At 55.8% G+C, this 23,925-nt stretch overlaps 2 protein-coding genes across 5 annotated transcripts; both read right to left on the reverse strand.

Annotated features, from left to right (window-relative positions):
• REEP4 (receptor accessory protein 4) lies at positions 6,195–10,212 on the reverse strand. 4 transcript variants are annotated; one of them, XM_018052280.1, is made up of 9 exons: positions 10,146–10,201; positions 9,686–9,873; positions 8,822–8,894; positions 8,366–8,442; positions 8,155–8,275; positions 7,626–7,739; positions 7,087–7,222; positions 6,781–6,935; positions 6,195–6,686 (listed from the first exon to the last, which is right to left on the reverse strand). In XM_018052280.1, the coding sequence occupies exons 2-9, from the start codon at positions 9,715–9,717 to the stop codon at positions 6,621–6,623; spliced, it is 774 nt and encodes a 257-aa protein (XP_017907769.1). In that variant the 5' UTR covers positions 9,718–9,873; positions 10,146–10,201; the 3' UTR covers positions 6,195–6,620. The 4 variants fall into 4 exon arrangements, with proteins under 4 accessions (XP_017907769.1, XP_017907768.1, XP_017907767.1 ...); XM_018052279.1 differs by lacking the exon at positions 10,146–10,201 and adding an exon at positions 9,992–10,139; XM_018052278.1 differs by lacking the exon at positions 10,146–10,201 and adding an exon at positions 9,986–10,139.
• On the reverse strand, positions 14,008–22,016 carry LGI3 (leucine rich repeat LGI family member 3). Its single transcript, XM_005684200.3, has 8 exons — positions 21,377–22,016; positions 20,433–20,504; positions 19,647–19,718; positions 19,261–19,332; positions 19,086–19,157; positions 17,910–18,079; positions 17,613–17,777; positions 14,008–16,712 (listed from the first exon to the last, which is right to left on the reverse strand). Exons 1-8 carry the CDS (start codon positions 21,580–21,582, stop codon positions 15,895–15,897), a joined length of 1,647 nt encoding a protein of 548 aa, XP_005684257.3. The 5' UTR covers positions 21,583–22,016; the 3' UTR covers positions 14,008–15,894.

Below are 23,925 nucleotides of genomic sequence, written 5' to 3' on the forward strand. Positions count from 1 at the left end.
CCCAGGGGTGCCAGGGCAGGGCGGCTGGGAGGGGTCAGTGCCAGAGCTGGCAGGGGCAGTCGAGTTCTCACGGGTCAGTGATGGGCGCTCTGACCCACGCCAGCCACCCCGTGCCTGCTGGACCACTGGCTCCTGGTCGTCTCCAGCTCTGGCACGCAGGCACACTTGCTGGCCCCACTCTGCCCAGCCTGGTCCTCATCTGGCCAAGCTGCTGTCCACCGTTCCAGACCCAAGCCCCCTTCCAAGGGGGTGTCCTGCACTAGCCGTGCTAGAAGGGTCTAGACTCTATTCTGTTCTTGGTCTAAGGGTCCCAGTTTCATCCGTTGCCCAAAGAAGTGGGACTAGATGCCCTCCCACCCTATGTTCTGGGGGTCGGCCCCTGGCCTGGGATCCCAGTATCTCCAGGCCCAGGACTGGAGAGGAGCCCATGGGAGTGGCTCCTGGGAGGGAGCAGAGAGGAGGAGAGGAAATGGGAACGCAAGGCACCCTCCACCCGAGGAAGCATCCCAGCTCCTCTGCGGGGGTGGTTCCAGAGCACAGACACAAACAGACAGATTCAAACACACACAGACAGATTCAGACACACACAGAAACCCACACGCCCAACGGGCGCTTCCCTTCCCCTGGGGCACCCACCACCCACCCCGCACAACTCCCCTGCCTCCTTGTGGAAGCCATCCTTGGCCTGCCTTTACCCAGCCTGGGATATGGGCAGTGCCACCCCACCCACCCCCGGTCCATTGAAGGGATGAGTTCACGGATGTGGCCAGCCTTGTCCCGGGTCACTGCACCATTCCTGGAGAAGGGTGCCATGAAAGGCCTGAAGGGAGCCTTCCTCGAGAGGCCAGAGGGGAGGCAGGGATCCTTGGACCAGCTGAGAAGAGGAGGGGTCCTGAGGAGAGGAGGCTTGAAGGGGTCAGCACCGGGCACGACTTAGGTCATGTTGGCATAGATTCTCCGGCCTTTTGCCTCCCTCCAGAGGCTGGCTGGTAGGGGTTGTTTACATGACTGAGTTGTTAACACTCCCTTCCTCCCCTGGCTCCCCTGAGGGGTGGCCTGGACCTGAGTGTGCCCGAGGAAGTGATCACGGAGGGTCTAACTCAGATTGCAGTCCCGAGGCCCCCGAGCCCTATCCTCCCATTCCTAGGCTGGTTCCGTGATGCGGATGGGGGCCGGGGTGTGCCCATGGTCCCCCATTTGTGTCCTCTGGCAGCCGAAGCTTGTGGGAGAGTCCGGGGGAGAGTCCAGGGGGAGAATCCTGCGGCTCGAGGCCTAGAAGAGGCTGGGCTGGTCAGGGTGGGAGTCTGGGCTGTCCGGGGCCCCGAGGGCCGGTCACTGTCATGCCCCAAGGGGATGGGGACTGTCCTAGGGGAGTGGAACAGGCACCCATCCCACCCCATTTGCCAGTCTCTCGGGTCACTGGACTAGACCAGGACTCTCAGGACAGGCTCCTAAAAATGCCCAGGGGGTTGTGGGGGGGGGAGTGCGGCGAGAAGGAGCCCCTTTCCACCCTCACCAGTTTTCCATCCTGCTCCATAGCCCATGCCACAGGCCCAGAGCCCTTGTAGCCGGCTGTTCTGTGCCTGAGGACAGAGCAGGTCTGAGGAGACACACAAAGACACAAACACAGAAGGAAAGCCACGCAACGTGGGGACACAACACCGGCTCCGGCTCCGTGGACAAAGGCGAGCTGACCAACACCCTCCCCCCACGAGCAGGCCGCTCCTGCCCCGCGCCGACCCCTGGAGAGCACACACACTCACACACACACACTGAGACACACGTTCCCGCTGACCCGCGCAGCAGCACTCACAAGCCAGCTGACCTCACGCTGTCCCCAGAGCCCCTTACCTGGGCAAGCACAAGTGCCCCTCGGGCGGAGCAGCCCCCTGCCCAGGGGAGGGCAGCAGGCGGGGGCGGGGGAAGGAGCCCCGGAGAGTCAGGCCAAGCTGCCACTAATCCGGGCGGGGAGAGGGGGGGCACCCACGTCAGAGCGGGGACTGCCGGGTGGAGGGCATCTCAGGACATCCCCTCCCACACACGCGGCCGTCTGGGCACCTAGCCCTGCTTCCCCAGCCCCTCCATCCTTCAGACAGCTGAGGCCGGCCTCCCCCCCAACCCCCCACCCTTGTGGCAACGCCTGGGGCGGGGGCAGGGGGGAGGGGGAATACCGGGGAGATTTCTCCCAGGACGTGGGGGAGGGGCGGAGGAAGGGAAGTGTGGAGATGCTTTGGAAGCCAGGAGGAAGCCCTGTGGCCGATGCCCGCTCCCCTCTGACCCACCCACCCACCCACATCTCTACCTATTTCCTCTTCTACCTCCCCGGTGCCCCTCCCCCCTCAACCTTCCCTCTCCTGCAGTCTAGCCACCCCGTAGAGAAAGCCACCTCATGCTGCCCCAGACTCACTCAGGACCTTCTGCCTAGCAACCCAGCTCTGGTCCCCCACCCTGGGGTTTCCCCAGCAGGGCATCATCCTCTTGCCCAGGCTTCTGCCCCTACCCAGCTACGGGGCATCCCTGATACTCTGCGGGCAGCGGTGAGGTGGGGACAAGGGATGAGTGCCTAAGAGTTGTGTCCTCAACCCTCTCAAGGGTGGGGCCGTGTCAGCCAGGACTCCCCAACTCAGCCTGGGCCCGGGCTGTGTTGAAACAAGAGGCTAACCACGCTGCCGCCGCCCACAGTAACACTGAAAAATGCACCAGTGAGGCTGGGGCACCTGGAGGCCAGAGGTGGGGAAGGGGGACCAGGATCCAGAGGAGCCAAAGAGGCAAGGAGAGAAAGGAGCTGCCTGAAAGGTCCAATGGACTGTGGGCGTGGGAGGGGGGTGCTGTAGGGAGGAGGGAGTAGGAAGATCTGAAAATGAAGGACCACTAGGGAACTTGGAAGCATTGGGGGGCATCCCTCAGAAGCAGGCCAGGTGGATGGGGAGGCTGGAGTGAGCTCAAACCAAGCAGGGCTGGTACCTGGGCCAAGCAGAGGTGTGTGCTTCTAAGGGGACTGGCCTAGGCTCTTTATCTCTGTACCGATGCCCGTGGCAGCAGAACCTGGCCCATCTGTGCTCCAGGCCAGTTGGAATTCTGGCCAGCTCTGATTCTGCCTGGGGAGGCAGTGGGCACACTTGTGGGTAATGGGGATGGGGGTGTGGGCAGGCCAGGGCACAGCCCAACCTTCCCCTAGGGGCCAGGCCAGAGAGGTGGCGGGTTGGGCTAGGAACCCCATGCAGAGGGAAAGGATGCCAGGCAGGTGTCTCAGTGATTCTCAGAGGGAAGCCCAGTCTGCATCCAGTGCTGCAGTCTCAGTACCACACGTGCTGGTTGAGAACTTGGATTTCTCCTTGCCCCTTCCCCTCTGGCCCCAGGAGGTCTTGGAACCCATACAACTGCAGCAGACATTCACCAAACATGATTACAGAGACTCGGGCATTTTCAAGGCTCTGTGATGGGCACCCAGGAGATTCATAATACAAAAATGAACATACAAGTTTCCCTGGCATCGAGGAGCTTCTGCTCCCTTGATGCTTGTTCTTTTACCAGCAAACATTTGCTGAAACCTCTCAGGTGTCAGGCCCTATGCTGGGTGCTGTGGGTGAAGACTGGGGTCAGGCATGTTAACAGACTATTAAGGGGTTTCTGGTCCCAGGCTGGGAAAGTCAGGGGAATGTCACAGAGGGGGCAATGCTGAGCTCAGAAATGAGAGAACAAGTATTTCACCATGAACCACAGTATGTCACCTGCTCTAACCACTATTTGCTCCAGGACAGGATACAAAAGTAAGATGTAGATCTGTTCATTATGAAGCCACAGTGCAGTGTGGGAGGTGGTCTGGATGAGCAATCAACCCCAAGGGGACATGGGGAAGACTCACAGAGGGCTTCCTGGAGGAGGTGATGTTTGAGTAAAGTTCAAAGGGTAAATAGGAATAGGACGGAACATGGTGGGGGGTGGGGGAGGGTGGAGAGGAGGACAGGAAAAGAGCCTGGAGTCATGAGGCCAGATTGATAAGGTGGGGAACAAGAAGCTATTGGCATCTGGATGGGCAGGAAGCAGAGCAGGCAAGGAGCATGCAAGCACAGCCCAGAACAGGGTGAACTGGCCAGAGATCAGGAGCTTCACAAGGGCCTAGAGTCAAGGAAGGCTTTTAGGTGGCATCTGATCATGAAGAAACACTGTGACAGCCTGGAAGGAAGACCATAGGAAGCACAGGAGATTTAGAGAGCGGAGCAAAGGCCTAGAGGCTGGTGCTGGAATGAAAGAGATGCTTCCAGAGACAGAAATAGGAGCAGCGGGGGCAGCCAGGCTAATGAGAAGGCTGGGGCCATCTCTAATTCAGCCCCGGGGCCCTAGTGACCCTGCCACTCACTGTAAGGTGCCATCCGAGGAACAAGGGCAGGTGAAGCCCCACAGCTCCCAGGAAAGCTCCCTTACTGCCACACACTGTCAGCCTCCTGCAGCTGCTCCCTGCTTTGTGTTTTTATTTCATTTTGACGATTTATCACATGCTCCTCTGTTTTGTCCTTTTGGTACGGCGCTGTGGATCCTGCCATTCCACCCCTACCAAAGCAACCTCTGGGCAGACTTGCCTCAGGAGATGGTGCTCTGACCCAGGGGCAGCACAATCGTGGAAAATTGCTTTATTTTTCCAAGTCTCATCCTTCCAGCTGTAAAATGGCTATAACTCCCACCTGACAGTCTTGTCAGGAGGATTTAAGGAAATCACCTCTTTAAAATGCACAAGGTCCGGGACACAATCAGTATTTCATCTCTACTAGTTTCCTTCTCCTTTTCTCCCTGGCAAGAAACTTTCTCATTTACTCTCGTTCTGCACAGTGGTTAAGAATCCTGACTCTGGGGTCAGACTACCTGGTTTCCAAGCCCAACTCTGCCACTTACTAGCTGTGTGACCTCAGGCAAATAACTCGCCCTCTCGGTCCCTGTTTTCCCTTTTGTGAAATAGAGATTATAATAATAGTAACTGCTCTGTAAAGATTGTTGTGAGGAATAAATTAATACCCGTTGGGGGCTCAGAGCAGCCCCTACTGGGGCAGCCATAGTCTAGATGCTAGCTATTACTAGACTTTGCACCCCAAGTTTCTTGAAACATGCCTGGTACCTGGCAGATGCTCAATAAAGATTTTTTGAATGAATAAATGAAGAGATAAGGCAACCCCATGATGCAAGGGAACATCAAGATAGGAAATCACTGAACACCAATCTGTGAGGAGCTAAGCCACCCAGCAGATTAAGTACCTCTCCCGAATAAACCCGGATAATCCCCACACCAAGAGTTAATCCACACTCCTCAGGTCACTCTGGGTGACTACCCCATATCCCCTCTTCCCACCTGACACTCTCCCCCATCTCTCGACTTAATCAAAGGTGGGAAAGGACAGCAGGCGTATGGGTGGGAGAGGGGAGCAGCCCTAGGACACTACAATAAGACCAGGGCAGGAGAGGGCAGGGCTGGGCACAGGCTGCCCCAGGGATTAAAGGATGAAGTGGAGCCAGCAGACAGCCTGGGTTGCAGAAGAGATTCGAGGATGGGGCAGGCTGAAGACCAATGACCACAAGCAGCAGGGAGGGCCTTTGGAGGCAGAGCCAGGGTTCTTGATCAGCCCTCCAGCCATCCAGCGGCCAGGCCCCTGCAGGGGCAAGGCTCTGCTCAGCCTCCAAGCCCCGCCCTTCTTGACCTGGAAGCTGAGGGCAAACCAGACTCTGGCAGCTGCTGCCCCCCTGTGGCCACTCCATAGAGGTGCAATGCTCCCACCGTCAACCTGAGGGTTTGCAGACCTAGGCACCCCTGGAGGTGCCCAGAGGCCCGGCAGGCCCTTGGAGGAAATCGGCCTATCCAGGCCTCATCTGGCATAGCTCAGGCTAATCCCCTGTGAGATTATCGTGCTACCTGAGGTCCCTCCCCACCTTCACTCCCACTGGTTTCTACTTCCCGTAAAGGTCCGCTTCCATCTCCTCCTGACTGCTTTGTTAGACTGTCCCCTTCCAGGGCTGTCCCCCAACTCTCCTATCTCTGAGGTCCCCAGGAGCTTTCTGTAACAGTATTTTCCACATCACAACTATCTGTCAATGGCCATCTGGCCCTACTGTAGTCTCAGGCCTTTCAGCACTGGTCCTAGGCTGACTGGCCTGTGGCGGCTGTTTAATAACATGTGCTGTGAGGACAAGGACTACAAACCAGAAGAGATGGAGCACTTTTATGAGTTTATTTATCAAAACTTCCACAAACCCAGCCTCATTCATCAACACAAACCGTACAATGAGCAACCCCCCGCAACCCCACACACACACAGGCCTTGGAAAAGGCTGTCAAGTACTTTAAAGGACAGGAAGGAAGGAACAGAGCTGGGTGACCTTTGGGTTTCATTTTCCAGGGGTCTGGGGAGGGCTCTGGTCCCACATCTGGGAAGGTAGAAGGGCGAGGAAGGCAATAAATAGAACCGTAAGCCCAGCCTGCTTTGGTACATTGTGGGTGCTGCCCTGCACGTGGCCAGGAACCATCAGCAAGAGCCAGGAGGGCCAGGAGGGCTGCTGGTATGGCCAGAGGTCCCTCGGAAGGGCCCCAGCACCCCAAAGGGCAAGAGGTAAGACCCGGCCTGGCTCCGCAGACCCTAGCTGTCCACGTCTGAGGGTGCGGTCTTTTTCCTCGTCCGAACCTTCAGGGAGCGCGAGGTGCCCTGTTGGGGGAGAGGAGGCAGGCACATTGTGAACAGTCGGGGCTGCGCCGGGGTAAGGATAGCCCCCTTCCCTCGTGCCTGCCTCACCACCGACCTCCCGGGCCAGAGGCTTCCTCTTGATCACACGCAGACTCTGGCTGCGGCCCAGCGGCTTCTCTCGGGGCCGGGCTGGTGGCTGGGGGGCCACTTCTGTGTCGGACCAACACTCATTATCGGTGTCACTGTCTCGCAGGCCCCCTGCCCGGTACCCTGTGTGGAGGAGAAGGAGCCAGGAGGCAAAGCTAGGCACTGACACAGTCTGAGGGCTGGGGGCAGACTGAGCCAGGCCTTCCTCCGCCCCAGGGGAGGAAACCATTCCTCTCTCTGGGGGGCACAGTTTCAGGTCCCTCTGCCCACTCACCGATAGGTGGCCTGTGGCGGGGTACCTGGTCCTCCAGGTAGAGGGGATCCTGGTAGGTGGGGGCGGGGCCGTCAGGGATGGTGCGCAGGTCCTGCATGGAGAAGCTCCGCAGCCTCCCGGCCAGTGCACCCTGACTCTGCAAGGGAGCAGGAGCCGCTGCACCACCTGATGGAGGGGGCAGGGCTTCGGGCAGAAGGGGCCTCAGGCAGGGGAGCTGCCCAGGGAAATCAAGGCTGACCTGTGAGCAATCCCTGGGGCACAGGCCCAAAGGCAACATGGCAACCCTTCTAGTCCTGCGCCGGGGCGCCAACAGCAAGGTTGGGCCCAGAGACAAGGAGCAGTGGCTCACAGTCAATGTTAGAGCGAGAAAGTCTGAACTTCAGCTCCATGCTCCCGCCAACACCGCAACCTGTCACCTCTCACCCCGGCTCCCTGGCATGGACAGCTGCTATCCCTTGGCTCCCTGACTGAGAGCTGGACCCGCCCAAAGGGCCCTGGGGGTGGGCGTAGGGCTGTTGGAAGGCTGGGGCCCAGGACACCTTGGTAGCAGCCTGCACAGCAGCAGAGGCGGCAATGTTGAGGCCCCGCTTCCCAAAGCTGAGCACCGTCTCGTAGCTGCGCTCCTTGGCTTGCACAATGTAGGTGTCGATTTCCTGCAGATGATGTTGGGGAGGAAAGCTCAGGCGGACCACCCGGGTCACTCCTGTACGGACCCAGAAAAACCACTGGGAGTCATGCCTCCTGGTCCACCCCGTCCACAGAGCAAAGGGCTCCCCACCCACTCACCCATTCCTCCACCTCAATGATCCACCACACTCCAGGCTCCCCACACCATCCCCAAACCAGCTTCTTGCTGATGTTTTACACCCTCCAAAGATCATTCACCTGTGCACCCATTTGATTAGTCCAGAAGAGGAAGAAGGCAAGGCTCTGTCAAGGTCCCACAGTTCAACAGCAGTAGGACTGAGATTAGAGCCCAGATGTCGCCCAGTGTCTCAGGCCCCAAATCCAGGGCTCCTCCCTTTGCACCCACCCCTACGCTGCCCACCCTGCCTCCCCCTGGGGTACCTTCTCATGGCGAGACAAGGATGGGTGGACAAACTTTCGGTAAAGCATGCTGGCTCCCCTGGTGTAGGGCGAAAGCAGCCACAGCACAAACGCCATCTTGATCTCGTAGTAGAAAGGGAACCTGTGAGAGCAGAGGGGCAAGGTCCACCAGGGAGCCAGGCCAGGGAGAGCCAGCCCCTCCCCGCAGCCCACAGAACCCCGGTGCCCATACCAGGAAATAAAGATGTCCGTGAAGGTCTCCACCGCCATGAAGAGCGCAAAGACGATCCAGTACATCATCCATCGGACCTGGATAGGGTGAGGCAGGGGGAGATGTCAGGAGCCAGAAGCTGAACCGGCAATACCAACTCCCCTGTCCTGGGCTGACCCAGTCCAGAGATTCCAGAAAGCCCTTCCCACTGCATTCCCCTGGCACTTGGCTGGCCTTACAGAATTGCCTCTGAGAAACTGCCACTCATTCCTGTACCCACCCTCAATCAGCTTCACCCACAAGATCTTACAAAGAACCCCAACAGCCCACCCTCCATTCACGCCCATGCTGCTTCAGGATATCCTACCAGATTATACCCCTGAAAAAGAGGGAGCCCAGCTTGGACCCCACACACCTCGCCAAATCCTACCACACCCCCCACCTGGGCTGAGCCCTCCTGCCCACCCCCACACTCACATATTCACGAATGTTCTTGGTCTTCACAGCCTTGTAGGAAGCATAAGCTGGGTACAGCATCCCAAACACCAGCCTGAAGTGCAGCTCCCAAAACAGAGGAGAAGTGTGAGGGGCACCATTCCCCACCCCCTGCCAGGTGGCCGCCTCCCAGGTTCAAGGCGGCAGTACCTGCCCTGTTCTTCCCGCTTGGCTTGCACAACCTGTGCCTGAGTCAGTGCCCTGGAGGCCACCTCCCTACCCTGCTGTTTACAAACACCCCAAGCCTGCTCAGGCCTGCATAAGTGGCCCATGGGTGCATGATGCAGGGAGAGCACAAGGTGGGTGGGAAGCAGGCTTCGGAGCTGTGAGAACACCAGGCTGGACGTGCCATCAGGCGCAGGGCCATCAGATCCGGCAGTGCCAGGTTGCAGACAGAGATATTTCAGCCAGGTGCTGGAGTACCGAAAGGTGACAAGTAGGACTGAGGGGGGAGGCTGAGGCCAGGATGGTGAGTCACGTGAATGACTACTCAGTTGGGAAGCGCCCACAACGTGCCACATCTTGTGTCTGCCAAGGGGCTGCTGGCCGGCCTGTGGTCCTCTCTCCCCCACGCACCTGCCTGCAATGTGTGTCTGACTGCAAGGGGTTTCGCCTGGGCGTCAGCCAAGTAGGCTTGAGGGTGAGGGTACCAGCGCGCCCCACCCCCCACCCCCGCATGCCTTGTGCAGGTTCACAAATCCGTTAACCCCCGCAGTGAATGTTGGAAGGAGGGAAAATGTGTAAGGGAGCTCAGAAAGCCCCCTTTCCACCTGACAGTCCCAGTTTCCACCCCAGGGGCGGGTTGAAACCCAGGGACAGAGGGAGTATTAGAACGGCCATACTCACACCACCAGGCGACAGATCATCCACGACACCATTCTGCAGCCTTGGGAAGGAAGGGCGATCCCTCCAGGAAGACGACCAGAGAGAGGGACGCTTACGCCACGGTGGAGGTGCAGGAACCACAGGGGCACTAGGGTTGCCCCTTTGTGGAGGCGGAGCCTGCCGCTCACTAACTTCTCTGTGCGGAGAGCCTAAAGAAAGGGGAGATGAGCGGGCCGGGGCAGGCAGGACCGACTCGGGAGCCGGTACCCGCCAGCGCGCTCCTTCGCCCCGCCGCGCCGCTCTGACAGTTACAGCCCTGACCCGCACTTCCTGCTCCGGAGAACGAAGCGTTCGGCCCTTGCCAGGGGCGCCGGGAGTCCCGGGCCAAGGGTGGCTGGTCGCAGCCTGCGCTCGTGCAGGTCCCGGGACCTCAGTGCGCCGGGCCACCGGCACCGGCTTCGGGGCGGAGTTTGCAACTCACTTGAAAGTTGCACGGAACTGGGCGCTGCCCAACCCCAGGTCTCCGGCGCGGGGCGCAGGCGCAGAGAGGCTCCGAAGGGGGCGGGGCGAGGTCAGGGAGGCGAGAGGCCTGCCCCTTAAAGTGGCGATGCTCAGCCGTCTCGCGGCTGGGGCCCATAGGTTGGAGTAGCCCTTGAAATGGGAAATTTGGAGGTGGGAAGCGGAAACAAAAAGGTGGGGCCGGGGGAGGAAGAAACGAAGGAAATTCGGAGTCTTGACTTTTCGGGGCTCTTTACTGGCTCCCCTCTTTTACCTCGTTTTCCCGCCCTCTGTAAGATGGGAATGGGCGTGAGATGGGTGGAGGTCCCGGGTTAGAGGCTCAGTAGAGAACTAAAGGAGGTTTGGCTGAGCGCCGGCAAATCTCTCTCTTACAAGCACTAGGTCAGGAGATGGATAAGCGCTTCAAAGATGCTGAGGTGACCTAGACGGAAAGCGGAGAGGACTCGGAGGAGAGGGAATCTGAGGGACTCATCACCCCCATCCCAACTCACCCTGAAGGGTGGGCTGCAGGAGTTGACCTCTCCCACGTCCCTGGGCAGGCAGATTTGAGAGATTCTGGGTGAAGTCCTCAATCCATCTTCCCCCAAAGTTTGAAATGCCACCTATTTTCGTGAGTCAGGAGCACAGATATCCCTGAGAGCTTTAGTATCAAGAATCGCCACTTTGTGGTGCATTTTTGAGCACAAGGCTTGAACTTTACAAGACCCCTTTTTACCATTTAGGAAGTAGGCTCAATGGTGGAAAGTAACTTGCTCAAGGGCACCTGATGATGTTTGACGGTGGACTATAAACAAATGTTTGGCTCAGCCTTCTTTTGAGGGCAGCTCTAAGAAGGGACAGGTAATGGGAAAGCTCCTCTAGGAGGAAGGTATGTATCTGGAAGAAGGTGGGAGGCTAAAAGAGAAGACTTGCAACATTGTAACACATATTTTAGTATATATGCCACTCGACTGAGTGATATATATATATATATATATTATATATATATATATATATATATATATATATATATACATACGAAAGTGGTAGTCACTCAGTCGTGTCCACCTCTTTGTGACCCCATGGACTGTAGCCACCAGGCTCCTCTGTCCATGGAATTCTCCAGGCAAGAATACTGGAGTGGGTAGCCATTCCCTTCTCCAGGGGATCTTCCTGATCGAGGGATTGAACCTGGGTCTCCCTCATTGCCAGCAGATTCTTTACCATCTGAGCCACCAGGGAAGCCATATATCTATTTCTATAAAAATTATTTTTGAAAAATCAAAAGAAGGCAATCTTTGCCGCTTCTACAGCTTTGCAGGTGGGGTTGCATTCTTTGTACCTCTTCTGCTAGGTGCCCCATTCCTCCTTCTGGACATGGGGAGCACATCACCCTCCCCCGACCCAGCACAGCCTCTTCACTGCCTCACGGAGCTAAAGTGAGGATGACAGCTGAGCAGCCCCTGGGAGCAATTACTACTTTTTATTACAGCCATAGTTAACCCTCGCCATCTTTCAGAAGGACGGAGTAGCTAATGATGGAGGCCAGGGAAAGGAGGCTTCTTGGGAGTAAATAAACACTCAGTGATTATACAGTCATAATTATGATCATCAGTTTTATTGGTACTGCTGAGTGGGAGAGCTTGCAGTGAAACCAGCCCACAGGAGAAACTCCCCCAAGGCCCTGATGCCTCCTTCTCTCCGCCCCCACCTGCTCATGCTTTTTGGAGCTCCCACCTAGACTGGAGGAACAAGAGCCATCCAGGGCTAAGGTAAGGGCAAGAAGGTCCTGACCACCATGCAACATTGTAACAAAGGTGAAAAATACCCTTGTCTTCTTGGGGTAGAAGGATGTGATTGATCCTCTGGACAGCTCAGGAGGAGCAGGGTGGGGAAGTGCAGAAAAGGGAAAAGACATCGATTCTTCTGGAAGTAAGGCTGCCTGGGCCGACTGTGTGCATGTGAACCTCTAGCAGCCTTCAGTACTTGCTGCAGATCGGCCTCTCCTCCCCTACCCTCAATGCCTTCCAGAGTCACCTGACCTCAGCATCACAGGCTTCGCTTTACCCCCATTCACTGGAGAGGAGCTCCCCTGTGCCCACTCTAAGCCAACCCAACTGGGACTATCTCTCAAAGGGAGACTCTTGGTCCCAGTGACTGTGCTTGGAAAATGTAAGAGACAATATGCCAGAGGTCTGTGGCTCAAAGCAGAGCTCAGCAGGGAGGGGCGTGAGGCTGACAGCTGAGAGGGGTTACCCTCTTGGGCTTTGGCAGAGTGAGTGGACTCTACCTCTCACGCCCTTTGGTCCTGAGCTGTTGACACAGTCACCCAGTTACATTGGGTTGCTAAGCAGCTCTCTGGACATACAGATGACCTGCCCCTGTCAGGTGACCATGCAGGCATACGGTGGATTCCAGCCCTGCCTTGTGCAAAAAGCTGGGCATTCAGGAGGGGGAGTGTCTCTCTTCCCCGGGAGGTGCCCTGGTGGGGGGTGGGGAGCGACACAGTGATGTTTATCTTTCTACTGGGTGACAAAATGCCAACATGTCTAGAAGACTAAACCCACTGTCCCTGGCAACCTCTCCCCTGGCAGAGGATGAGACCCCATTTGAAAAAGTAGGACAGGCATTCCCAGGACAGTATGGCTGGGGGACCCAAGAGGTCCCCGTGCTAAGCCAAGAGCACGTGAATGTGGTTTCAGAAGGTGGAAACCCAGACATATCACCTATGCGGTTCCCTGTTGTGAGAACTGGGCATCTGAGGCTAAAGGTAAGATGTACGGTACAGGGGCTCTGTGAAGATACTGAAGGACAGGGAAGCTTGGCGTGCTGCAGTCCATGGGGTTGCAGAGTCGGGCATGACTTAGTGACTAAACAACAACAACAGGGGCTCTGAGACCCAAGACGGGTAGGAATCCTAATCCATAGAAAGCGGGTCTCCTCAAAGATCAGCCTTCTCCCTGCCATTAAACAGTCTTCTGTGAGACACTTGGGTATCTCATAGAGTCCTACAACCAAAAAGTCTTAGCTTTGTGCCAGACACATGATTCTAAGGGTCATACATATATTATTGTTGTTCAGTAGCTCAGTTGTGTCCAACTCTTTGCGACCCCATAGACTGCAGCATGCCAGGCTTCTCTGTCCTTCACCATCTCCCAGAGTTTGCTCAAACTCATGTCTATTGAGTCACTGATGCAATCTAACCATCTCATCCTCTGCCGCCCCCTTCTCCTTTTGCCTTTGATCTTTCTCAGCATCAGGGTCTTTTCCAATGAGTTGGCTCTTCACATCAGATGGCCAAAGTATTGGAGCTTCAGCTTCAGCATCAGTCCTTTCAATGAATATTCAGGGTTGATTTCCTTTAGAATTGACTGGTTTGATCTCTTTGCTGCCCAAGGGACTCTCAAGAGTCTTCTCCAGCACCACAATTCAAAAGCATCAATTCTTTGTTGCTTAACTTTCTTTATGGTCCAACTCTCACATCGGTACAAGACTACTGGAAAAACCATCGTTTTGACTATATGGACCTTTGTCAGCAAAGTGATGGCTCTGCTTTTCAATATGCTGTCTAGGTTTGTCATAGCTTTCCTTCCAAGGAACAAGCATCTTTTAACTTCATGGCTGGAGTCACCATCCACAGTGATTTTGGAGCCCAAGAAAATAAAATCTGTCACTGTTTCCATACATACATCAACATATTATAAATCTAATGCATTCAAATCTCACACTAATCCTGTCAGGTAGGTAGCATGGTTAGCCACATTTTTCAGATGAGGAAACAGATTCAGATAGGTGAAGGAACATGCTTGAGACCTCCCAGCTAGTAAGTGGCACAATCAGGATCGGGCAAAGTAGGTTTTATTATCTACTTTACAGAAAGAGACGCTCAGCTGGGGGAAATCAGTCCACTTGCTTGAAATCTCACACCAGGTCTGAGGGTGGCAACCATGATGCATGTTTGTCCAGCAGAGGGGGATGGAGAGGCGACGAACCACTGAGCTTGTCCTTAGCCCTATTGGTTGGACTTGACCTGACCGAGGGACAGACTCTGATCTCAATGGGCCCCAAGACTGTGATCTCCAGGAAGGAACACTTGGCCATGAGTCAGCCCCAGGTGATGGAGACTAGTCACACTGGCCCAGCAGCTGAGTGTCATCAGCGTGAACTCCTGACCCCAGCACCAGCTGACCATGGGATGCTTACTCCTTCCTTAGAGGGAGGGGAGCAGGGAGGAAGGGGGTCTGACATCTGATGCTGGTCCCCTCTAAGCATCAGGGACAGAAAACACAGCTTTGTTCTTAAGGAAATAGGAGCTGCAGATCATCGCTATTGGATACCTGAGAGCCATCAGTGGGGTGGGATTTTTATTTGAAACAAGTGAATCAGATCATTGCCCCCAAGTGCCTCTTGGGGTGGGATCTTGCTACCTGGGGGCCCTCACACCATTTGGGCACAGGGAAGAGCCTCCCCACCCTGCGCCTCCCCCACCAATTCTGCATCTCAGAGCCTTCTATTCCCAGTGTACAGCAGAGGGCAGCAGAAGCTTGGCTGTCAGGGGCCGCTTCCTCAGGACCCTCCCTCCCTCCCTCTCTCCCGCTTGAGACTCAGCTTGCACTGAAAGGCAGTGCTCTTGGGGTGTGTCTCTGTGGTTCAGAGGGGTGCCAGGGCCCCCAGGGTGCTCTCCACTCCTGGCACCTGCCCAGATACCTAAGGTGCTTGGCCAGCCCATGGACACACCCAAAGGAGCCCACACAGCACAGGGTCCACGTCCCAAAGGTAGGGCTGAACCCAGAGGGCAGCCAGAGGCAGGGGCAGCTACAGGAAAGAAAAGCAGAAGGCCTTTACCTGGGTGGTCTCCTGTGAGTGAACCAGATTCAGGGTGAGAGAAGGAACCTCCAGTGAGAACAGAGACAGCGCTGGGAAGAAGTCAGGGTCGGCTGTTGTTATTGCTTCAGGCAGAGGGGCTTTGCCCCCCCAGGAAGTCCGGCTGGTACCCAGAGGCTGGTACCACCATTCCCGTCTTATCGGCCATGGGTGGGCACACCAGGGGGTGAGTGGAGGAGGACCGGTACTATGTGCCCCTCCAGGAAGAGAGGCAAGGTCACGGAGGAGACCCCCTTCAGGCAGCACTGAAGCTGTACATGTGCACACGGAGACAGGCGTGTAGACAGATGTGTGTGCATGTCACTGAAGGAGTGTGTCCACGTCCACATGTGCCCACAGAGGGCATGTGGCGTGGGAGAGTGTGCCCGGCAGCATGAAGGATGTGGCCACGGGCTGCAATGCGGAGCGTGAGCAGGTAAACAGACACCCGGAGCACCAACAGGAAAGACTAGAGGGTCAGAAGGTTAAGCCGAAGAGCAGGAGGGAGCAGTTCAGCCTCCCTCCCTCCCTCCCTCCCTCCCAGGACCCCTCCCCAGGCCAGAGCATGTGGAAGGCAGCAGAGCAACAGCGGCCGCGGGCGGGGTCAACAGGCGTCCATACGTGGGAGGGCACTGGGCGCTGGGTTGCCAGGTGTGCATATAAGTCTTCATGCTGATTCCAGTGAAGATTAAGGGGCATCCCTGGGCTATAGTTCATGGTGCGGCCCATGCTCACTGGGGTGTGTACACGTGAGAGCACGTGTGTGGATGGGCTATGTGTGTCTTCCCACAAGCGCATATGTGGCTCACCTGGAGGCTCCCACCCAGCCTCCGGCGTTGCCCGAGGAACCCCGAGGCCCCCGCAGCTCCCTAGGCACTGAGGTCCACCACCACATGTCGGTACACCAGAGTCTGTCCCTTGAAGCTGGGCGCCAGGAGCAGCTGGGCATCCCCAGCTGGCATGTAGCAGAAAGCCCGAGGGGCCTGCACTGCCAGCTCTTGGAACCGCAAAAACTTCTGCCGCCCTTCATCCCACTGGTAGATCTGTGTGAAGGAGAAGTCGCTGCCTAGTGCCAGGTAGCGGCGACCGCCCACCAGGAAGGGTTGCAGGGCCAGCGAGCCCCGGGAGGGCAGGGCCTGCACCTCAGAGAAGCGGGCGCCCTCCCAGCGCAGGATCTTGGAGTCACCGATGTAACGGCTGAGGCACAGGTAGCTGTCGCGGCCCGCACGGAAGTGTTTCACTGCCTGGGCATCAGGCACCTGAGTCACCTCACCCTGAGTCACAAACTGCTTCTGGGTGCGACTCCACTGATAGATGACGGGAGCCTGCGAACTGCTGGACACGATCAGACGCGGCTTTCCCTCGCCATCCACAAATTCCAGGTCGGTGTCACGGTGCCAGGGGTGCAGGGCCTGGTGGGAGTAGAAGCCATTCTGGTGCCAGCGGTAGAGGCTGGTGGCACCCGCCTTGGAGCTGTCGGCCACAGCAAAGTACCAGTCACCATCGATGCGGAAGGCCTCGAGGTCGTTGGGCTTGCGCACACGCTGAGGGTCAATATCCTGCAGCTTGGTGAAGCGCGTGGTGTTGGGGTCCCAGTGGTAAATGTAAGAACCCCCAAACAGCTGGGCCACCACCACGTACAGCTGGCTGTCCACCACCATCGGCTTGCAGTGCACTGCAGAGGGGGCTGCAGGGCGGAGGGGAGCAGTATTAGGGGGCCCCCACACCACACCCTCAGAAAAGAGGGTCGGGCCCCTCCAAATAAGGCTCTCTGCTACAGCATTCTCTCCCTGCTGAATATCCATCGTGTGCTCAATGCGTTCGAATTGTCTCACAGCTAAGAATCCATCTCACCGTCACCCTCCCTTTGCCTTTGACCCCAGAGTTCCAATATAAGCTTACACTGAGCACAAAATAAGTGTTGCTAGATACTGACCAACTGAATAACCATCATGTCAGTATATTGTATACAAAGGCTCAGTGGTAAAGAATCACCTGCTAGTGCAGGAGACACAGGTTCTATCTTTAATCCAGGAAGATCCCACAGGCTTCAGAGCAACTAACCCAGTGCACCACAGCTATTAAGCCTGTGCTCTGGAGCCTGGGAGCTGAGACTACTGAGCCTACCTGTGCTGAGCCCATCCGTGCCACACCTGCTGAGGTCTGCATGCTCTAGAGCCTGCGCTCCACAGTAAGAGAAGCCACTGCAATGAGAAGCCCATGCAGCAACGAGGACCCAGCACAGCCAAGATTAAAATACATAAATAAGTAAATATATATATATATATATATATATGATTCAGCTTAGGCATCCCCTCCACCAGGAAACCTTCCCTGATTGCCCAAGGTAGGCCTCTCCTTTGGCCCCCAGAGGATTGTGGTCATATCTTCCTCCTAGCACCTATGTATTATGTGGATGTTATCTGTGTATGTATCAACCCCCGCCCCTCGCCAAAGACTAGAAAAGTTCTTCTTATGGACAGAGACCATGTCTCATCTATCCTTCTACCTGTAGGAACTCAAGGAAGAGGAACAACAGAGCCCACCCCACCCTCAGGGCCACAACAGCCAGGCCAGGCCTAGATACCTGGGATTCTATCATAGTCTCGAAGCTGCCTTTCAACGTAGTCCCACTTGAGGATGGTGCAAGCGCTGGCTCCTGGCTGGGCCAGAGCCAAATAAAGATCGCTGGAGTAGAGGAAGGGCTCGGCTGACACTGCTGGGAAGGACAGCGTCTGGTACAACACGAAATCTGCAGGGATGAGGGGTTAGGGGTTAGGGTTAGGTTAGGGAGAAGGGTTAGGGCTACTCGACTAGCAAGGCAGGGCACCGGGAGCATCCCAGGGGAGACCCAGCCTGATGCCCAAGGTGGGGCATCTCCTACCTGTGGTGATGCAGTCGAACTCACGCAGCGGTAGATCCTGCACCTTGTGCTCTTGGAAGCGGGGTGGGCTGGCGCAGTAGATGGGTGCCACCGTGGTGTTGGTGTGTGCCAGCCACTCCACCAGCCACTTCACCTTGCAGTCACAATTGAGCGAGTTGCCCCGCAGGTCCCTGAATCATGAGGGTGATGGAGGAGGCACAGAGAGGGGCAGGCTCTCAGCTGCTCTGCCCACCCAGGCCCTCTAGGTTTTCAGTAGATGTTGGCAAGGCTGCTGCTGGTTGCTTATGTGGCATCTTTGTGCCAGTTAGAGAGAGGTCCCCCATGGGGTGGGCTCAGCCCCGCAGACATGTGCTTGACCAGGAGAGTACAGGCTGAGTTTCAGCCCCTGCTTGTCTCCTTGGCCAGGTGCCTTTTCCTGTGTATGACTTCCATATCAATCTGTTTCATCCCCGTTCCTCCAAACCTTCCTCAGTCTGGGGCTTTTGTTTTCTTGTAGAAAAACTGATCAATGACTGTGGCTATGCCACTAGACTTTAACACAGATTCAAATCAAACATATGTTTTAAAAGCATATATTCAAAAAGTACAGTGTAGGAAGAAGGCTCAAGAGGGAGAAGACACACGTATACTGATTGGTTTCCCAGGGGGCGCTAGTGGTAAAGAACCCATCTGAGATGAGGGTTTGATCCCTGGGTGGGGAAGATACACTGGAGGAGGGCATGGCAACCCACTCCAGCATTCTTGCCCAGAGAATCCTATGGACAGAGGAGCATGGCGGGCTACAATTCATAGGGTGGCAAAGAGTCAGACACGACTGAAGCAACTTGGCATGCACAGAGCTGATTCACGTTGTTGTACAGCAGAAACCAACACATTTTAAAGAAATTATCCTCCATTTAAAAATAGATTAAAAAATAAAATACTTCCCAAATTGGAAAAAATATACACATAATGTCTTGCATGCATTTTAAGAGGGTCCACAAATGCCTTGAAGAACCTCAACTTGAAAGGCTACCAATCTCTGTATAAATCAACCTAGCCTTCTTCCCCGCCCAAATCTAAACCCTCCCAGCCTGTCAAGACCTTATGATCTTCCAATTCTGGCTCCCACACTGCTCCCTCCAGGGCCACGCCCTTCTGTGCCATTGTCAACAAAAGGTAGAACTCAGGCCTTACAATTCACTCAGGATGTCCAGGGGCCGAAAGATGTCTCTAGGCAGTGTCTGCAGGTTATTGTTGGCCAGTGAGCTGAAAGAGAGACCTCTGGGTCACCTACCTGAAGGTCATGCCCAAGGCCAACGGCCACAGGAGACAGGGGCTTTGGGCCGGTATATGAGCGTGATGTACTCACAGGTGCGTCAAAGACTTGAGTCCTCGGAAGGTAAACTTGGATAATGCCCAGATGTCATTGTTCTCAATGAAGCTGGAGAAAACAAGAAATTTCAGCTGCCATTCAGCATCCCAGACCACTTCCCCCAACCCCAGCTGCTTCCCTATGGCCCTCCTAGATTCCAGCCCATGACCCTAAGGCAGGCTTTCATTCTGAATCGGGACAGGAAGCCTGTGGTGACAGGCATCCAAGCAGGATGGTTTACGCAGAGGGATGGATGAAACGACCTTCTGCTCGGGCCCTGCAGTCAGAGGATTCAAGGGCTCTCTTCCCACCTCCCCTCCAGCCCTCCTCTCTCCATCTCTGTTCTCAGCCCTTCTCCCAATTCCCCTTTCCTTCCCACGCACAGGTACTGCAGGTGTGACAGTCCTGTGAAGGCATTGTCTCCAATCAGTGTAAACTTGTTGGAATTGAGTAACCTGCAGAGACAAAGGCGGATTAGTGTTTCCAAGGGCATGCCTGCTATGCCAGCTTCCAGCCAGTTGCCTCACCCCCAAGCCATGCCTCCCACCCTGGGGACCCTAGCAGAGAGTCCAGGAGCAGCCTGGGTGGGAAGTCCAGGCGGGAATCTGCTCTGGTCCCAGAAGCTCCCAGAGCCCCCATTTGCTCCTAGGGCATGTCTCTCCTGTCAAGTTCGGTCCTTCCCCACCGCTCTGCCTCCCACCCTCACCCAGCTCACTCCAGTTCCTCTCAGACCAATGGCAACTTTGAGGATAATCACGTTTATCTTTTCTTGTGACTGGGGCTTCACGCATAAATATCTCCCTTTAGAATTCCAGACCCTCCTGTCTTCCCTCCCTTTCAGCTCCAAGCTCTTTTTTCAAACCCTGATCCTTGGGGTCACTTGTCTCTAAGGTGACCTCTCTCACCTGCACTGTCCACCCTCTGGCTCCAGCCCAAACTACCGCACCCAATTCTTTGGGGTCTCCAGAGGACACAAGTCCATTCCTAACCGGGCCCCAAATATCCCCGTCCTTTGCTTTTGCGTGGAACCTGGACCTTCCTTCCCCAAATTGCTGCTCTCTGCGCCCCTCCACAGACAACTTAGGACCACTCTCCTCTCCCCTCCCCCTAGTCTGAGATCCTTCCCTTCCCCTGCCCAACCCTGCCCTTCAGCAAAGCCCTGTCCATACAGGAACTGCAGCAGTGGCAGGTGGGAAAACGCTCCATCCTGGATCTCCGAGAAGGCAGCATTCACCAGCGTCCTGCAAGGTACATCTGAGTGTCAGTAACCAAGGGGAGAATATAGGACTGTGCTGGGATGGCATGAGGTGGACAGGGCAATGTCTTCTGTATACACTCGCCTTGGAAACTCCCCATGTCACCTGGCTCCACCCTCCTCTCCCTCAACCTGAGGCTATTTTCCCCTTCTCACAAGCTCATTATCATCCTTCGCTACTGACTCCCTGAGTACCAAGGACCTCGGCCCAAAGAAGGTTCCATTACCCATACCTGCTTCATCATCCAAACACCCACAGTGTGCTGGGTGCTGTTGAGGGATGGAGCACTGGGATGGGGCGGTGGATTAGCATCTTTCCCTCAGGGACCAACCACACAGCCTATCTAGTCCCTGAGGCTGCTTGCTGCAAGTGATAGGCTGGCTGGCCCCGTGCAGGGTGCTGGCGAGACCAGTGGCAGGCGTCCACCAGTGCCAGGGCACGGTAGGGGTGTATCTCCCTTCCACCCTTCCACCCTTCCCCCTGCTGCCACCTTCCCCCTCCAAGAGGCCTTCTGTCCTTGGTATGACATCACAGGCAGGGGCCCCCATGCTCATGTAAACAACCCCCTCCCTCCAAGTCCAGCGCCCGCACACAGTAGGTCTCATTAATGCTCATGGTGGTGATGATTCTTTCTTGGCCATAAACACTCTTTTTTCCAGCCATGGCTGCTTTCCCCAGCACGACTGCAGAACTCCCAGCCAGGCTGCTGCCTCTAATCTCCAGTTCCTGAGGACCCCTGGAGCCCTCCTGGTCCTCACACTCTGTAGAGAGGGAGCAGGGGTTCTCCCCAGGGCAGGGTTTTTGCCTTCTTCTTTCCAGCTCCCCCACCCAACCGCACCCCAGTCCAGAGCACTCACAGAGAGATGACCTCGGAGGGCAGGTTCCTGGGCACTGCCTTAGAGTCCACGCAGAAGGCAGTGTCCCTAGTGCAGGAGCAACTCGGGGGACAGGGGGGCGTCTTGGGGGGTCTCTTGGCGCCGACTTGCAGCATTAGGCAAAGGCCCAGGGTAGACAGCGCCAGCAGCGGGAGCCCTGAGACCCGCCTGGCCTGCAGCCCCGCCATGCTGCCTGCGAGCTTGCGGCCCCCGCCCCGCCGCTCCCGGCCACCCCGTGCGGGCGCTCCCGGGCAGCCGCTGTGACAGCTACGGCCCCCCTGGCTGTCCTCTGCAGAGCTACTTCTCCGGCCTTCGGGCGCCGGCGCCGTCCCCGCCCCTGCTCGCTCTCGCGAGCCGAGCACTCGGAGAGATGCAGAGATGCGCGGAGCCGGGGGCCCAGCCAAGGGCTGACAGGTTGGGAGGACGCGGACTGCGGCGGGCGGCGGGGGCGCGCAGGGCGGAGCGGGGGAGTCCCCAGTGCAGGGAGGGGAGTAGCCACAGAAAGGAGTGGTTGCGCCCCGGTCAGCCGCTGCGCGCCCTACCGGCGGTCTCAGGGACCATCGGCTTACCGGCCTGGCACCCAAAGCGGCTGGGCGTGTGTGTGTGTGTGTGTGTGTGTGTGTGCGTGCGTGCGTGTGTGTGTGTGTGTGTGTGTGTGTGTGTGTATACGCGCGCGCGCGCGCGCAAGATCTCCCTGTGAACCTTCACGCGTGCACACTTGTCTCTGCACGGACATGTATTTCCCCGGGGCAGGCATTTCTACGCTTTGGATATATGTGCCTCTGTGCTTCTATTTTGGCCCCCAGCGGCTTGTAAGCAGAGTTCGTGGGCATGCCATGTGTCATAAGTGACATGTGTGTATCTGTTCACATCTCCAAAGGCTAGTCAACAGAATGTGCCTTTGTGTCTGTGCGAACCTAAACGGGAAATATCACTGGAGCTGGAATGGGAACGTGTGGAAATCCAGAACATTCCTCATGAGGCACAGTCTATGGTCGTGGGTACTGGGAACAGCCTTGGGCATTTCCAGTCCAACCCTTGGTTTAACAAAGGAGGAAACTAAAGCCCCAATGCAGAGGAAAGCAGCCAACCTTGTTATCACATCTACCAGCGTGCTGTGTACTCTGTGTACTTAATCGCCTCAACCTTTTGAGGTCTTTGTTATTAATCACCTTTTGCAGATAAAGAAAGTGAGACCTGTAGTACCCAAAAAAGAAAGTGACACCTGTAGTACCCAAAAAAGAAAGTGACAGCAGGGATTTAAAATGCACTCTGCCTGGTAGCTCCTTGGGCTCCCTGGTAGCTCAGCTGGTAAAGACTCCGCCTGCAATGCAGGAGACTCTGGTTTGATTCCTGGGCTGGGAAAATCTCCTGGAGAAGAGATAGACTACCCACTCCAGTTTTCTTGTCTGGAGAATCCCAAGGACAGAGGAGCCTGGCAAGCTACAGTCCATGGGGTCACAAAGAGTCGGACACAATGAGTGACGGAGCACACACTACCTGGCTCCAGAGTCAACAACTGTTCCACACAAGGGATTTTCAAAGTCTGGTCCAGGGAGCCCGGGATCTGAGGACCTTCCAGGGAGTCGTTGAGGTCAAAACAATTTTCCTAATCATGTTAAGGCATTATTTGCCCCTTTCATTTTCACACTCTTACAGAAGTACCCTGGAATTTTCCAGAGGTCACAAGACATATCTTCTATGAAATTAAAGAAATTTGCAAAAATGTAAAACAATGACTTCCTGCTCCATAATTTTTTGTTTTGTAAAGTAGTTAGTTTCATTACATAATTTATCTTATGTGTGCTACAAAACATTGGTATTCAGTCGCTAAGTGGTGTCTGACTCTTTGCAACCCCATGAAGTGCAGCACACCAGACTTCCCTGTTCTTCACTATCTACTTGAGTTTGCTCAAACTCATGTCCATTAAGTCAATAATGCCATCCAACCATCTCATCCTCTGTCGTCCCCTTCTCCTCCTGCCCCAAAATTTTCCCAGCACCCCAGGTCTTTTCCAGTGAGTCAGCTCTCTGCAACAGGTGGCCAAAGTATTGGAGCTTCAACTTTAACATCAGTCCTTCCAATGAATGTGCAGGGTTATTTTAGCTAAATTAATTCATTTTAAAAAATTTCTTAGTAAATATCAATATGGTAACTATCAATAGCTGTAAGTCACATAAACAAAAGCACTTTGGGGTTTTCACTGCTTTTTGAGAACTGCTGCTCTCTACTACGTTATTTCCCAAGGGTGTGTGGGCGGGGCGGGGGGGTAGGGAGGATTGTCCTGAGAGCTCACAGATACAGTCAGGTGGAAGGGCTCCCAGTTCAGTGCTCTTTCCATCAGTCCAGAAAGCCAAGATCACTGGGTAGAAGATGCTTCCCCAGCTGTCCCTGGCCTCTGCCAGACAGGGATTCTCTGGTGTGAGTGTAAGCCCATGTTCTCCCAACCAGGGATGCCCCTGCCCTTGGATGCTCACTTGCTACTGCCCATCCAGCTGCCCGTGCTGCCCTCCCCATGCCAGTTTGTGGG

Source organism: Capra hircus, chromosome 8 (genome assembly GCF_001704415.2).
Source record: "Capra hircus breed San Clemente chromosome 8, ASM170441v1, whole genome shotgun sequence".
In the NCBI taxonomy this organism is placed as follows: Eukaryota; Metazoa; Chordata; class Mammalia; order Artiodactyla; family Bovidae; genus Capra; species Capra hircus.